This window comes from Athalia rosae, chromosome 7 (genome assembly GCF_917208135.1).
Source record: "Athalia rosae chromosome 7, iyAthRosa1.1, whole genome shotgun sequence".
NCBI lineage: Eukaryota > Metazoa > Arthropoda > Insecta > Hymenoptera > Athaliidae > Athalia > Athalia rosae.
Genome location: NC_064032.1, coordinates 2,506,509 through 2,523,703, shown reverse-complemented (window position 1 = coordinate 2,523,703; position 17,195 = coordinate 2,506,509). Strand labels below are relative to the sequence as shown.

The 17,195-nt window shown below is 40.3% G+C and overlaps 3 protein-coding genes across 3 annotated transcripts; 1 reads left to right on the top strand and 2 right to left on the bottom strand.

The window, feature by feature from the left end:
* Positions 1–6,080: 6,080 nt before the first annotated feature.
* Positions 6,081–7,484, bottom strand: LOC105689204 (myosin regulatory light chain). Its single transcript, XM_012406054.2, has 5 exons — positions 7,334–7,484; positions 6,909–7,232; positions 6,664–6,833; positions 6,496–6,588; positions 6,081–6,409 (listed from the first exon to the last, which is right to left on the bottom strand). The coding sequence occupies exons 1-5, from the start codon at positions 7,385–7,387 to the stop codon at positions 6,184–6,186; spliced, it is 867 nt and encodes a 288-aa protein (XP_012261477.2). The 5' UTR covers positions 7,388–7,484; the 3' UTR covers positions 6,081–6,183.
* A 2,058-nt stretch (positions 7,485–9,542) lies between these two features.
* On the bottom strand, positions 9,543–12,913 carry LOC105689246 (myosin regulatory light chain 2). Its single transcript, XM_012406138.3, has 5 exons — positions 12,754–12,913; positions 11,071–11,289; positions 10,757–10,937; positions 10,564–10,636; positions 9,543–10,289 (listed from the first exon to the last, which is right to left on the bottom strand). Exons 1-5 carry the CDS (start codon positions 12,754–12,756, stop codon positions 10,136–10,138), a joined length of 630 nt encoding a protein of 209 aa, XP_012261561.1. The 5' UTR covers positions 12,757–12,913; the 3' UTR covers positions 9,543–10,135.
* Positions 12,914–14,316: 1,403 nt separating this feature from the next.
* On the top strand, positions 14,317–16,579 carry LOC105689245 (beta-1,4-galactosyltransferase 7). The gene is made up of 3 exons (XM_012406136.4): positions 14,317–15,222; positions 15,346–15,551; positions 15,628–16,579. Exons 1-3 carry the CDS (start codon positions 15,108–15,110, stop codon positions 16,285–16,287), a joined length of 981 nt encoding a protein of 326 aa, XP_012261559.2. The 5' UTR covers positions 14,317–15,107; the 3' UTR covers positions 16,288–16,579.
* The last annotated feature ends 616 nt before the right edge of the window (positions 16,580–17,195 follow it).

Here is a 17,195-nt window from a genome sequence, read left to right as displayed (position 1 = left end):
TGGTAATGGGACGGCCATCTCCGATCTAAAATCGTGTACAGGGTACGCGGTACGCGGCGTTCACGCTCCGCGAATCTCGTTGCCCCAGGTTAAGTCGTTACCTTACATTAGTGCCGGCGACTGTCCCGTTCCCCTCTGTACTTCCATCTCGCTCTCACGGTCATTATGTAAATATGGAGAAGAGATAATCCATGTATCGCTGGCCAGCTACTCCCTAACGATCAGATGTCCTAGCCCCAACGCCCTCTCGTCCCTCTTACTCTCTTTGCTAGCGTTAACTGCACGCGATCGATGGGAAAATCGTCGAAAAAAAAATTTTTCCGCACCGTCGATCGATCTCGTCGCAAAAATTTTTGGAAAATCAGCGAATGACTGGATAAGAAAATCTCGGAATATCACTGTGGAGATTACGGTTGCGGACAGGGGCGATTTGACACGAAATGTCGCTCGCAAACAAGATTCGTAATTTGTATTTCTCCATTGCCATTATCGTTATTCCGACGATTATTATTACTACCTTCTAAATTTGTGCTCCCGTGAACTGTAGTTTTCTGTTTTCTCCAGATTATACGCAACGTCAGATCGGAATCTAAGTTATAATTCGTAGCGTATTCGGTACACGTTATCGTGGGGGCAATTATTGAAAAAGAAGGAGAAACGCGCGTAACGGAAAACAGAGGGAAAAATTTAAATAATTGTAAAAACTCGATTCCATTGCGCGACGCGATTCGATCACGCGAAAAACGATAATTTTACCCCGTAAATCGTGTTCACTAATTACATCACGTTAAGCGACAACGAGGCGACGACGAACTTAAAAAAAAAATCACATTTTTCTTTCCAACTTTCTTTCTCTATCTTAGAAATTTTTTTCGACACATCTTCGACTCCCCTCATTTTTTTTTTTTACCCCCTCGGCATCTAAACTCTACGAGAAGCAAATTTTTCGATGTGATTTCGGGGGAGGCGACGCTGGGGTTGAAGCGGAACAGGTGAGGCCGGTGTAATGAAGGGCCTTTTTTCTTCTTCTTCGCTCTCCATTTTATTATTCAGCTTTGTTTTCGTATTCCTCGTGTCCATACAATTTACCGGGTGCTTCGTAAGGGAAGACTCTCTTACACGCTCACTTATAACCAATTCATCATTAATTGCTCTACATTTCCGCTCACATACGAAACGGACATTTTCTATATTTCATAGGGGTGTCCCCGCCGCACGTTTCTCCCGCTTTTTCTTCGCTCCGTTTTTTATTTTTTTATTTATTTTTTTCTTTTTTCCTTACCCTTGTTTCTTTTACCGTTCTCTCATTGTTCATGAAAGAAGGAAATTAGGGTTATATTCGTCGGGTACGGCCGTTAGATCGGACACGAAACCTGACATTATGTTTTGATAAGACCTCGAGGTAATTTAGAGTTTGTATAGGTAAGTAATTTTTGGACAAATCCAAACGTTAACCCAGACCGCGTATTTCCAACGGTTTTTTTTTTTTTTTTTTTTTTTTTCTTTCCTTCGTTCTCATACCCCTCCCCGCTCGCTCGACGGGATTTACAGCCGAACTCCGGTGTAACGTATACACATCGAACGTGGATCCATACCACCCTTGGATGAAGTGAAATAAAAAAAAAAACTGGAGAAAAAATAAAATAATAATAACAAAGTAAACGGAAAGAGAAAGTAGGAGGACGAAGTAACGCGAAAAAAGAGGAGGAGAGGAAAAGAGGAAAAGAGGGAAAGGCGAAACGAGAGAGAGAGAGAAAAAGAAAGAGAGAACTTGACGAAACTAATTTAACCGCTATCGCATCAGGGATCTATTACAAATGTCCTTAGTGCCCGCGACGGGAATTATCATGTAGAACGTCGACTGCCTTATACCGTTAACTAGATGAAAGCAGGGGACTGCCACTTGGTTATACGCTTAAAAAATTTATGTCCACGTACACGTGACACACGGGTATGTTCAACGTCGGGGGAGGGGGGGAGATCTCCGTGTGTAACTCATTATTACTTTTTTCTTGCCTTTTTTTTTTTCATTCAATTTTTCTTTCCTCCTTTTTCTTTCTACTCGTTTCGCTACCCTGTCAAATTTCATTTGAAATAGTTTCGCCGCGGGTACTTTATTATATTTCCATTCGCTCTCAAAGAGAAGGAAGACGAGATTGAAAAAAAAAAATAAATTAAAAACGAATTCGACGATCCTTTCTACGCTGATAAATGTTTTATAATAATTTCAAACTAAACGAAGAAAGAGAGAGAGAGAGAAGCAAAAAAAAATGATGAGAAAATTGTAAGAAAAGAAAGAAAAAAAAACTACGTCATATTTGTAATAAGCGAACTATAAATTGCAACCGGGTAAGTTTAATGAGAATGTAAATTATTGCGGAAAATCACGGATGATCGCTACGTACATATACCGTATATGTATATATTGTACATGATGTTTATAGCTGGTTAATATCGGGCTATATACAATTAATATAGTTTTATGTACAGCATGTGTACATAAATCGTTACTTTAATGTAGACGACACGCTGCAGCTGTTCGAACCTTTTTTAATATCATCTAAAATTATTCTATCAAAAAAATTTGTTCTCCATCTTTCAAAGTCGTCGTCGAGATGATTCAAATGATCCCGATCCTCTTGATTTTCAAAAGTTCTTTTTTTCTACTGTAGAGAAAAATTTGGTCAGAGATGGAGAAAGAAAAAGAAAACTTGCAACACTCCCGATAAAATAGTCGTCTGGAAAACCAAGTAGGCAGTTCGAAGTGAATAATGTGGACAAGGTATCACGTATTTACCGATAAAAGTATAATCGATTTCGCCAGACCCAGACACCCTAATTTCCGACTTTAATTCTAATTTTGGAAATCGTTTCAAAATTATTCATACAAACGAACGACCTGCATGCACAACGCGACGCCCACGACTACTAGGACTGTTGGCGAAGAGAAAAAAAAACGGAGAGAAAAAAAATTGCCAAATTAGGGGTGATTCGATACGAAATTATATTCCGCGGCGTAACCTTCTGGCCAGTTTTTGTTTCTTTTTTCATTTTTTACATTCCAAATACGTGATACGCGAGCACATACGTATGCGCGCACCCACATTGTATAAGCAGTTGGCCACTATTACCCCGACCTCTTAGAAGGACATTTTACGGTTGAGATTCGGGGGGTCGCGCCGGCCGGTCGTCCCCCGGGAAAACGAAACAGAGTAAAAAACAAAAAAACCCAAAAAAAGAGAGAGAAAGAAAGAAAGAGAGAAAAAAAATGAAAGGAAAATGGGATAACGAGGGGAAGAGTATAACCTACGTGATATAACGATACGGCCGACTCGTGTACTCGACGATAAATAAATAAAAAAAAAAGAGAAGAAAAGAAAAGAAAATAAAAAAAAAATAAAGAAAGTACAAATCAAACGGAAGGAATGATGAAAAAAACGATGTGACGAATGAAATAATTCCGCGATCCGCCGCTCCGAGCATATAGAATCTTTCCAGGGATTTGTAAATTCCTTACGTGTAAAGTATATCGAAAGGGTGTAGTAAAACTGTAATTTCGTACGTTGTACTTATGGCGTAACCCAGTGCACGGGTATGTATAATACGGGTACGCGGACGTGTAGATACGGCTTTCCGTATACCGCCGGCTAGTCGGATTCGACAAAGCAAATCAGAATTCGACACGCGAGGACTCGAATAGAAATCACGCAACCGACGCCCCTTCGCCTACGATTACCAGCTTCGCACCAGACCGACCCCTTCGCTCCTAGAATCCCCTTTATGTATCCTCCCCCCCCCCACCCCCTACTTCCACCCCTCTGCGCCCACCTTTGGTCGACCTTTTTACCAAAGCCACATCACCTCCCCCTCCCCCTCCCCCCCCCCCCCCCCGAACCAAAGCTTATACGTGTATAGACGTCGGAGAGGCCTCGCCTCGATACACCGGGTTACGCGGCCTCTAATACGCGAATCAAGTCAATTTCAACGTTTATTTTCAAATCAAATCGAAATTCCACGCGACATTTTGCCGAACGATTACTTCGAGGTACTCCGATATTTTCTTTCGAAGGGGAAGAAAACGCCGTAATCGTGCAATTGGATAAATAAGAATAAATGTTCTTTTTTCTCCCCGTTTTTTGAAAGAAAAAGTTTTCCTAGCCATCGTACACGAATATCCATTGCGGACGTGCGATCGTTTCGGTAGACAAGGATTGATTGATCGCATGATTAATTGATCGATTATCGGTGATTAAGGTGAGATGGAAATCGAAGCAAACACTGAATTATTACGAGCTCTGCTGCAGCAGAAGGGGGGGGGGGGGGGAAAGAAAAAAAGCTTTTGTTTGCCATCGGAATACGCGCGTGTACAGGTGTGTGTGTGTATATGAATTTGGAGAAGCACACCTGAGACTGTGGTCTTCGGACATTTTTCGGGGCGGAAAACAAGACTACAGCCCCAGTCAGGCGGACAGTCGAGAATTATAGTGGTCGTGCTGCGGAATCGAACGATAATTTCATCGCCCGAATACAACGATTCGAACAATCGTGATACGGGGGTTAATTAAAAATTATCTACTCAACGTCGTAGCAATTTTCGCGTCTGTGAAACCAGCGGGGTTGTAGTTTCCTAGGGTATACGTACGGAGTGATGTGGGCCGATGAAAGTCAGACAATAGCGAAGTGCATCCCGGTCGTACAACAACAGATTCAATAGGCCGGATAGGCGTATAATTTTATAGGGTGGATAAAATTGTGTCACATCGCTGCTCGAGAATCGTTGAAATAAAAATCAGACCCAGATTCTCAAGCCCCCTCGAATCTGTATGAAATTTGTGCGACACGGGAAAAATAAACCTTCCTTTAATTACGTTTCATTTTATTCGATTGATTCGAATAATTGTACAGGAAATACGAAGCGAATCAATTCGAGTTTCTGATTTTCGAATTCTTTTTATTTCGTTTTTTTTATTTTATTTTATTTTATTTTATTTTATTTTTCAATTAGTAGAGCTGAAATCGAAATAGTGATTCAAATCGATGCGACGATGTACGTAACGAACTTCACGTCTATAACTTTGTTTGAACTGATTATCGTTTTGAACTTCCATTGATTGCTGAAATAATTCGTTAAATAGGTACGTTATACGTATGTACGCACGTATCTATGTACGAAATAGGTTAAATTTTACATAACAATTTCTGCGCCAACTTTACGTGCGGAATTCCGGTGCATGTTGACGCAGATGTTCGCGGGGTGTTGGGAAACGGAGCTGCACAGGAAACGTGCGTCAGTTTTATTTTTAATCATAAATTCTTTTCTATTCGACATTCTCGATTCATCTCGTACATCGTTCGCATCAATTAGTATAATTTTACGTAACAAAAACTGGAAATCTACTTCGAAATTTATGCGACTGAAAATTTGCGGAAATTTCTTTTTTTCAACCCACTGGTAGAAAAATTTTTTGAATAGTTCTGATTTTCTGGCGACACTTTGGACGTAGGAGAAAAGTAAATCTACCCCAAGGTCCTCGAAGGGGGTAAAATTTTATCCTGGGGATGAAGATGGATTGAAAAATATTTCCCTCCGTATCGGGCGCGTTAAAATTTGAACAGCAATTGCGCTCGAGATGGAAAAATCGATGAGATTATTTATCGACGGTTGGAAACCTCAGGGCTTTTCCACTGACTGCAAAAAGGACGGTTCGCTCTTATTTTTTTTTTATCATCAACCGCCACGGTCGGTAAGGACTTTACCGAGAGTAAATTGTATAGGATTTCGGTGAACAATTCACAACACATAACGCATCCGGCGATAATTACTTATCGACTGACGAGTAGATAAAACAATTTATGAACAGAATAACAGTAATTAAAGGCAAACTTAATTTCAGGGATATAATAAAACAGATCCAGCTACTCAACGAAATAATTTAGACGTTCTCAACATCTTCGCTAATTTCCGGAGGAAAAATCTTCGTTGCAGACGAAATCGAGGTCTTGCCCACTCGTCGAAGTCTCCCCTTCGTACGACTAACTCGGTAAAGTTCGGTAATTACGATCACTCGATATCATTATTCTAATTTCGTTGAAACGAATTTTTTTTTCCAGTGGGCCGAATATAATCTAACGCGTAATTGAATTCTTATTGGAATTTCGAATTTGTCCCGCAGATCTGCTCGTTTATCTCCTCGACGAGCGACGTTTCAAATCGTCCTCGTAATCCGCTGCTTCCTTTTCTATCTGCCTCGTCTTTTCCACGTTACGGAGGCCGCAGATATTGTTGCAAAATTTAACGTAGTCGATCATGGTGTTGCCATCTTTTTTGTATACCGGGGCTTCTTCCAGAGCGCGCTCCGTTTCGATGTCCGAAAATTTGTCGCCCCATCCCTGCAGGTCTCTCTTGAGTCTGGAACCGAAAAGAAAATTCAAAATCCTTCATTTTTCTTTGTTGGTTTTTTTAATTTTTTAATTCCCGTTGTCAGGACTCGATACCTTTCTTCCGAAATCATTCCGTTTCCCAGGTAATCCCACTTCGACAACGCGTCCAAAAGCTCTTCCTCCGGGTCCAATTCCACCGCTTTGTATCTGCGGCGAAAGACGGATTATAGATCGAAAAAAAAAAACTGTGCTTCTTTCCCATAAAAAAACAGCTTTACTGACCCGAAGAGTTTAACGAATGCGTCAAAATCCACGGCTTCTGATGACATTTCGGACAACATTTTATCGAGGGTTTCATCGCTCACGTCCTGTCTCCCCATCGAAGTAAAAGTGAATTTCAAATCTTCCTTGTCGATGAACCCGTCCTGATTGATATCGAAGAGATAGAAGGCCTGCGAAATCGCAACGATTTTCAATCGAACGTTATCTATTTTTTCACAATACTGCGAAAACATTTATTCAGTAACCTCTTTGAGCTCGGCCAATTTCCTGAAATCCTTTTCTCCCAGCATTATCACATTTTTTTCCTGCGGTCCAGCGCCCTCGGGAACCACGAGTTTTTCATCCGTTTTAACGTCATCCGCTGAATCCGACGTGGTCCCGTTGACAATTTTTTCGTGGCTCTCGTTCGGCTCGGAAGTTCCGTTCGTCAGAGGCTGCGAAATCTCTGCGGATTCTTTTTCTCCGTTTTCCGCCGCCAAGGGTTCGCCGTTATCGTTGACGACATTGGATGATTTTCTGCTCGAACTCTTCGACTTCGCTTCCGAAGATTTGACCGATTTTTTTCTCTTCTGCTCACCGAAAAATAAAATCAATCCCGTTAAATATATTTCTCATACTTGTTCGCGCTTCCGAAATTAAAGTTTAAAGTTTTCATTTTCCGTTTCTCCACCTTTTTCTCGTCCTTGAGTTGGTCCGGCGGGACGGAGGCGGCTTCTGAGGACATTCTGAATATCTCGATCGATTCGAAAGTGCCAAGTTAGTTTTGGATCAAGTAACAACTGAGTTTGAAAATATTAATTTCGGTGGTTTTATAGAATCCAAAGTACCTACCCCCACTTGTTACCTACGTCGCTTCAAATTAACTTCATCTCCAGTAAGATTTGTAGATAGAAGATGAAAATATTCCTACAGGGGCGGTTTTTCCCAAGAAAAACTCTGGCTTTCGGTAACGACGATTTTTCGCCCGATCCGAGCCGGCCAGCCGTTCGAAAATCCGTCGAACTAATCGCCGCGACGTTTCTTCCCCTAAACCGAGCTCGTTTTTGATAAAAAATTCGTCGAATCGCGGGGAAAAAAATCGACAAAATTTCGTTCGATGCGACCCTGCGACTGTCCAGGCTGGAGGGAACGGTGATTCCGCCCACCCGTTATGATTCGCGTCACTTGGCAAGTACATCATATTTCGCTTCCTGTTTCCACCTGTTCCTGATATGTTAAATTCTTCACTCTGTATGCCCCGCACCTATTTCGCTTCGCGAACTACCGGCTCTTTTCATCTGCCGCTAAACGTTTCATTTCTTCATCAACTACACGAAGATCATCACGACGCCGACGATCCCGCCGGACCCTCGGCTGCCTCAGTAGTCGGTAAGTCGATATCAAAAAAATACACCACCTTATTCCAATACGAATTATCAACGCGAATCGATCGAAGCTCGTCCGAATCGCGCGTTTCTTGAACAATTTTTTTCCGACTTATTCGGCCGACTCTTTTCTTCCTACGAATCGATGTAGGAAGTTTTTTCAAAAATCCGAAGCGAATGGGATGCCAAAAATCAAGGCTTTTACAAAATCGTTGCACTGCACTTTGGCTCCTATTTAACGTGATTAATTTCTTACACCGCTGCCGAATTTTATGGCAGCTGAAGCTCGTCGATCAAAATTAATTTCGGATCTGGTTTCTGCGCGCGATTCTCCGTTGGCGAACGAATTCAAAATTTGCCAATTTTAATTTCTCTCATCAATTCTCGAGGAAGAAGAAAATAATCGATGTTGTGGAATCGAAATTCTCGTATCTGTTTCCAGTTTCTTTTCATCCTTCACCTTCGAATTTTCAAAAAATTCAATCGCTCTAGGTCAATAATTGTCACCCCTGAATCGAAGAACATTATTTACATTTTTTATCGGTCTCATCCGCCCGTTCATATGTCGTATCTATGCTTAAAAATATGTAATATAGATAATTCGAATTTTGATACGGTTCCAATTTTAGAAACACATACACATGAGAAACGTCTCCTCTCAGGTATCCGGTGTCGACAATTTACGGTTTAACTAAAAAAAAATAAAATAAAATAAAATTGAAGAAAAAAAAAAAAAAACTAGAAAAAGCAAACTGGTACGAGGCGGATGAAGAGCTTAAAATCGAGGTTAACCGCGTTATTTCTGTTCACCAAGTCAACGCAATAAGAGACGTTTAACTCAAAAATTCTTGTCAAATAAACAGTTTCGGATGTTTATTATTAAAAAGTATTTTTACGTGAATTTTCCAAGCTTTTCACTTACGCTGCAAGGTATTTCTTTTTCTTCTGCTTCATCTCCCCCTTCTCTTTTTCTCTCTGGTGTTTCATGTAATTGAATATTCCAAAAAGTAGTTTTTTGCAAAGATGATTTCATCTTTTTTGTCCTTTTTACTTCAAACTTTGGCTGTTGAAAAAACGAGGTCAAATTTTTCTCTCCACTCACCTATTACGTACTGCAGCTAAGATGAAAGGATAACTTGATACTCTTATCCTTCTCGATGACCAGCTATCTTTGAATGTACCTATCTATAAAGCTAAAACTCGCAGCAAGTTTTCGTCCTTCATTTTCGTCAGACGTCATTTAATTTTCCTTACATTCTTCGTCTTCTACATAATTTTTCCACATCCGGGCGCGTTTGAAATAATTTTTCATCCCTCATTTCACGAACGATGACCTCATTGGACGAAAACGCAGGTAAATCATACCGGGAGTGGGAGAAAAGTTAAAAGAGAAAGAATAATCTAAAGTCAAAGAATTTTCGTCCCCCGAATTATAACGATGATATCGACATCAATTATTCGATCAACGTTGACTATTCGATATGATTTGATAAATATACATGACGTACGTATGTATACGGAGTATGACGTGTGAATGTATTTAAATAATTAACGTGTATCATTATATAACGTAACAATATATGGCATATATAAGTACATGAGTGTTTGGATTCTCCTGTTTGAAAATCGGGTGATACGACGATGATATATGAATTATATAATTTTTTCTTTTTTTTTCTGGTTTCCGATATTGTTATTAATATTATTAATATTATCATTATTTAAATTATTATTATTATCATATATATACACTTGGGTATTGTTTTTTTCTGTGTCTTTATTCAAAATTTTCTTCCATTTTTTTTTTTGTTTTCTCATCTCTTCACAACCGGATTCGGTGTCCGGTACATGTATCAGGCGACCGCGTGAGTAATATGTGTTTTTTTTTTTTTTTTCAACGTTCGCGATCGATATGAAAATATCGGAATCGTTGTTACAAGTTACAATAATTTATAGCCTGCAAATATTATACATTTCCGATGACGTGTGTTCGCCGTTTCTTGAGGTTTTTTTTTCCATTTTTCTTCATTACTTCTGTCGCGTGCGCTTTTCATCCGATGACATTGACGGTCGATTATTTATTACGTGTAAATTGATATTGTAAATATTTAATCGTCCTCCTCCTCGCCGGTTCCGGTCAACATGGCGATCAACGATTCCGTGTCGATGAATCCTTTGTCGTCGATGTACATCTGGTCGTAAGCGTCATCGACTTCTTTCGGGGTGAATTTGTCGCCCCAGGTCAAAAGAGCGTGCCTCAGCCTGGAAAACGGAAATGATAGAAAGAATGTATTCGATCGCGTTGAAAATCGTTCGTTGTATAATTGTCAGCTGTTTTTTTTTTTTTCGATTTTTTGACGATCCTCCAGAGAAGAAGACCGTTTCGAGAGCGCGTCAGATCGGTTGTTCGATATGTCAGCAATTTTCATTCGTTCAGACTTAGATCGTACGATTCGTGGCATCATTGCACCGTGATGACGACCTTTGCATTTTTTTTTTTTAGAAAGTGAAAGAAAATTCGGAAAATTCTCTTTACCTTTCGCCGTCGATTTTGCCGTTGTCGTCGTACGTCTTGAAGGCGTTGATGACAACATCGTCGTCGTCGGAACCTGAGATAAAAAAATTTAACGCGATGAATAATTTTGGGTGATTTTGGATGAGGTATTATTTTTTTTTTCTTTCTCTTTCGTTCTTTCAATCGTTTCAGAAACTGAGGAGCCAGAACGCACCTCCGGCCATTCGGACGGCGAAGAGGTTGAGCAACTGGGTGAAGTTGATGGGTCCAGGGGCCTCGCCGATCATCTCGTCGAGTTCCTTTTCCGTCGCCATTTTACCCAAAGAATCCATGGTGGCGGCGAGGTCGGCCTTACCGATGATTCCATCTTTGTCGTGGTCCATTAGCTGGAAGGCCTGAAAACCCATCGAATTCGTTGAGACGAAGCTCGGACGATTTTTGCCCAACGGTCAAAAAGAAGATTGCCGAGAGAGCGTGATTGATCGATTTTTTTGATTTTTTTTTAATTTTATTCCAGGGCATGCGAACCTCCTTGAACTCGGCGACCTGCTTCTGGGAGAACATGGAGAACACGCTGGAGCCAGATCGCTTTGCCTTGCGGCTTCCGCGGCTGCTCGCCCTCGTGCTCGCCGGAGCGGAAGGTGTCTTTGCGCGTTCTGGTTCAGGTGCTGGTTCCGGTTCAGGCGCCGGAGCGGGCGCTGCCGCCTCCTCCTTCTTCTTGGTCTTCTTCTTCTTCTCCTTATCCGCCTGAAATTCATCTCATTTCTCTCAATCTATTCCACATCTCGAAATCGACAAATTAAAACATCGTCGTCGCAGTTCGTCTTTCGGCACCCTGCCGATCATCGGATTAATTTCTTGGCCGTGTGTTTTCGGGAACTGCACACACGATTTCCGCCGAGGTATTACCCAACCGCGTACAGAATCATTGGAGATTTTAAACGACAGCGTGGAATGATAAGGTAATTTACCAGCCGAATCGTTGCAAGCATTATAAATATCCGTATTAAAATCGCTGGTCGTTAGGCGCGAACAATTTCGAGCGTGAAAATTTCTAAGGCGTCTACCGGATTCTAATAATAAACCGCGACTCCCGAGACGTATTTAGACCGGGGGGGCGGATTACGCCCCGGACCACCGCGGAACCGCGCCTCTCGAATTACAATTCTATTACGTAATTTTCGAATCTCGTTGTTCGATCAGATTTTATTTCCCTCTTTTCTCTCGTTTACCTCTAGCGATTTCTAATTTTTGTTTTCGTTCATTTTTATCCTACGCTTGATTCGTTTGAAAATTTCAACGCTCAATTTCCCCGTGTCGTTCGTCGTCGTGTGATATCTACCATGAATTATGCAACTGCAGTTGGCCGGGAGTCTTGGATTTGGTGCCAAATATTTTTGATTGAAATATATTAACGCTCAGGTGTTGACGTAACGGGATAATTCCCGCAAATCTTTGTCTGCCCTCGTTCTCCGAATGTAATTTCAATTAACGTACAAAACTACGTCACTTCTGACATCGGTTTTTAATCACGGTCAATCTTACTATCTACGGGTTGAAAAAATAATCAGAGTTTTCGATGACGGTGGTAGAAAATGTTACTTATACCCCGTATCGTGAGAACGATTGTACGGAAAACGAAAAAATCACTGTGCAAAACACACGTAATCCATTGAATTAATCCATATGGTGTTCGTACAAGACGGCTCATCGTTGTAATGGATGGCTTCCGTGCAGATTGTCACACTTCTTTCTTTCTCTATTTTTTTTTTTTTTACATAAAATATGCAATGTATACCAATTAACCGTCGATCACACAATAATTCGCCGGTGTCCGACTCGCATGTATTCTTTTCTCTTCTTTTTCAGCATTATTCGTTTTAGTCGGATATTATTTAATGTCACTCGAAGTAGATCCACTTGTTTCATGATCACCGTGTCGTTATTTCGCAAATCCCATAATTATTTAAAAATTTTCGCATTCCTGTGTGCGCACTTCCGGAGAAAACACTTTCGGGGGTGGTGGTGGTGGTGGTGGTGGGAAGGGAAATAAATCGGTAGATTTTCGGAGTCCCAATGGTATTTTTTTGACCAATGGTTTCTCCACGTTTGGGTGAAATTCATTTTTCTCGCCGCGATCGAAGATCTTTTAATTTGTATTATTTCTTTTCCTCGGTTTTTTTTTTTTTTTTGTTTGGGATTTCTACTTACCATGGCTAGTGTTGGTTTCTAAGAGGGATGGTACGAGATGGTTACAACGAACCAACTGTCGGACTCATAGATGTGGACTTCTCTAAGTAACTTTTGGGGTCTCCCCCACCACCCCGTTTTCGAGTGGTCGGGGTGCTCTGCCCGGCTACAACGCAAACGTCTATCTGACCATATTTAGTGCGAGCAGAACTAAAATAGCGACTATAGAACGTTCGAAACTAAAACAGTTAGCCCAGGCTTCGCGCGGACGACGAGATCTCCTCGTCACTGCAACTTTGAAATTCGATTATCAGCGTCGCGTTTGACTTGAAGAAAAAACTCGGATATCGCCCCGCGTCTCGTTCGAACTTTGAGAAGTTTTTTTTCTATTTCCTCATTTTCCTCCCGCTAGCGCCGACGCTATCTTTCAAAATTCATCCACGTTGGCCATGAAACCATTCCGATGGGTCGCCCAACTTTCGACTACCGAATCGAGGGTGATATGCGATCGCTTCGGATTTCGGAATTTCAATAGCGCAAATATCCGACAAACCCCCAAACGCCGTTCTCGTATCCGGTCCCCCTTCTTTGGCTACCCGGCCAAATAAAATCACGTGCGGTTGAAATCGATTTTGAGCATTGAAATTATTTGTCAGAGTTTTTTGTTTCCGATGATCTCCCAGTCGAGGAGATTCTGCTCTTGATTGCAGATTTTTCATTCGATTCGAAAAATGGCGATGGCGATACCGTAATCAACCTTGAACCTCGAACACGCAAAAAGGAGTGACGAGTTCGTCAAGTTTTGAGGCGTTGAAAACGCGTTTGGATTTAGATATTTCGAACGGGCAGGGGTGTTTCAGAGCGCAGGTAATTGCGGACGTCCAAGTGAATCGGTTTCCCTACGTGTTGATTCATACTCGCAGCATCTTCCGATCTTTCCAACGAGATATTCCGAGCACGTGGGTCCGGGAATAGCCCTGCCCGACATTCGAGCTGTGTGCGTCAGTACCCCAAGGTATAATTGACGACTGTATAACTACGTACGCATTGCTATATGTAATATACAATACGTATAAATATTGTATAGGTGAACAGACGATTCCGGGGCGCTTCTTTTCGCTCTGTTTTCTGTTTTCTATATATGCGGCGGGGGTCCGGGGACGGAAAATTTCGATGAATCCGCCAAGGAAATCGATCTATTTTTAGAGATATGCCATTGGGTTTTTATTGTTGAAAGTCAGCTGACGGTTCTTCGTTGAATAAATTAAATCACCTCCCTTTGGCCCAATGTTTACGGACGTCAACTGTATATATACTAATCGTGTAAAACCGAATTACGCGTGTGATTGTACGGATTGTTAATTAGGGCAGCAAAATTCCTGCCCTGAAAAGACTGAAAGGCAAAAATGCTGCTGTGAAAGGCGTCGCTCTGCGTCTGAGGCAGCTCTGTCTTCTAAAATTAACTTGAGCGTCACATATGTTTCATTCGCATACGATATTCTTGAACTTTTGGTAAGTTCGACTCTGCTAGGATCAATCTCGATGTGCGAAGGATTCGTGTTTTTCGGGTAAGAATGATTTGGGAAACACTCCCTCAAACGAATCGCAAAACTACCCCTTCGGTGTTTTTTCAATTTTGAGGTCAAAAATTAACATTTTTTCTTCTTTGATTTCCTATGCTGTCTTCGTGTATTTTGGTCTCAGGAATCCAAATCTGCCAGCCAAATTGACCTACCTATAAAATTGATTGAGTTATCGCCATTTTCTCGCTTGCAAATGTGAAAAATTAAGAATATCAACAGTCAAAAATCAACATTTCTTTTGAACGGTATTTTATGGGCTATTTTTATGTACGTTTAGCCCAGAAATTTGTATCTGCTAACTCAATTGATCTACCTGTTGTTATAATCTAGTACGATGAACAAGTTTTCAGCCCTAGATTACCAAGTGATTTTCTCACTTAAAAGAAGAAGGATATTGGGAATAATTTCAAAGATAGTTGGACTTTAATCGTTGTTGATAAGATACTCTAATAGTAATCAGTATCAGTTGCTCGAAAAGTTCGAAGAAGATTGAAATATTAGCTTTACTAGTTAGCTCTAAAAAATCATTTGAAATTCCTGTTTAAAAGGCATACATGCGCGTCACATGCCTGCGCGTGAGTATCGTCATGACAGTTGTGAACTCGTTGTACTCAGGTAGATTTAGTGTCGTGATGAATCTTATGCACCTGACGTGAGAAGTTCTAAATTTTCAACAAACAGGATTGTTAAAATGAGTCTAATTATGAATTATCCTACCGGTGAATACATCGATGGTTTTTATCCAAACTTTGTTTGATTATATTAAGTAGATGTGTACGTACGTAACTGCCTATGAATATCAGGATGAACGTTTTATTCAAGGATCTTAGAATTCGGTACCTCTTCATCTGTATATTTGTCACCTTTGCCTTTACCTGTTTCATTGGAATTGCTCCCTTGAGCATAGGTAATAATTCATTAGTTTGGTTAACTCATACCGTTCAGAGAAATTCGTTCTAGGTTATAAATAAATCATATGTTCAAGATTCTCACTTGATACATTTAAAATTGATACATCAATTCATTTCAGATGAATGCAAGTGCGATGTAGGCGATACACCTTCAAAACTAGCTGTAGTTCGAGCTCGAAACAATGAATTAAAAAATAGCAAGCATAGCTTGGCGATACTTGTCCCATTCAGAGACCGCTTTGACGAGCTACTAATATTTGTTCCTCACATGCACAAATTTCTCAGTACTCAGAATATAAATTACCACATATTTATAATAAACCAGGTATCTTCTTTAGTTCTCCATTATGTTATGTAATTCTATGGACTTTAATCAATTAGAATGTTCCATTTCATTTCAGGTTGACAATTATAGGTTTAATCGGGCTTCGCTCATCAACGCAGGATTCTCGGAGGTTCAAAAAGACTACGACTACATAGCTATGCACGACGTAGATTTACTACCAATGAATAATCAGTTGTTATACCGTTATCCGGCGAAAGAACCTCATCACATTGCTTCACCTGAACTTCATCCACGATATCATTACCCCACTTTTGTGGGTGGTATTTTACTTGTAAATAGAGATCACTTTGCATTAGTTAATGGCATGTCAAATAAATACTGGGGCTGGGGTCTTGAGGATGATGAATTTTATGTGCGTTTAAAAGAGGCTGGGCTGGGTGTTAGCCGACCACAGAATGTGACCACTGGAACGCATAACACATTCAAGCATATCCATGATAGAAATCGTAGAAAACGAGATATCACCAAGTGTTTCAATCAACGCGAGGTTACCAGAAGAAGAGATCGTCAAACAGGTCTGAAAGATGTTTCTTATAAATTGTTGAACGTTACCAAAATGACGATTGCAGAAACGCCTGCGATAACTGTACTTGATATTTCATTAAATTGTGATAAATCTGTGACCCCATGGTGTGAATGTAGCAAATCTGATACTCCAAAGGTTTCATCAGCTAAAGAAGTGAAAAAAACTAAGAAATCTGCTAGCGGTTCTTAGTTAATTCTCCATTATCGAAGTGGATGATCCCCTGTAAGTTTGACTATGATGACGCGTAGATACTTATATAAGTTCAATAGTCTGCATTGTTGAAACTAAGGTGCCATTAAACTGTGACTTGAAATTTTTAGACCCATTATTGATGGCTTAGGTATAAAAATTACTTTTTCATTACTGCCATAATTCCAATCGTATATGAAATCAATGTGTATCCCCACACATCTACCTCCTAGTTGTTCCATTCATCCTGCACGTATGTACATAGTAAATAAACTCCAAACACGTGTATCTATATGATCTATAATAAGAAACTAATCGTAAGACTCCACGTTATCATAATCGCAATATCATTATTATACATCAAATTTCAAATATACTCAGTTCATTAAACTATCATTATTTTATTACATCAACTTTTTGGGTTTTCATTTATCAATACCATGCAATCTTTCAAAATTATGCTGCTGGTCGAGTTGATTTTACTAAAACTTGACTAGAAAATATCGTTCGATTAAAATTTAAATTCGATTTAGATTCCTGTGGAACAAATTTTTAAAAATATTTTTCTTTCCTTCATCAAAATATTAACATCGATGTGCTGAGCGAATTAAAATGATCTTCCAATGATGAGTGCTAGTCGAGTGACAAGACTGATTCGATAGACGATCTATTTCTAGGTGGAAATTTCGGCCCTCCAAGGTAGCTGATCGGATTGGAAAACGTCCTTTGAGTTTCCGATAAAAATATCGGTGATATGTTGACGATGGACGGTTTTGATCGTTCCGGTTCAAGCTGGTCTAGCAATGAGAGATTTTAAAGGTAGTAAATTATTACCTCTCTCAAATTTTTAATATTCATAATTCACTGACCTCTTCGTCGAACTCGTAATTTCACGCAGCTGCTATTTC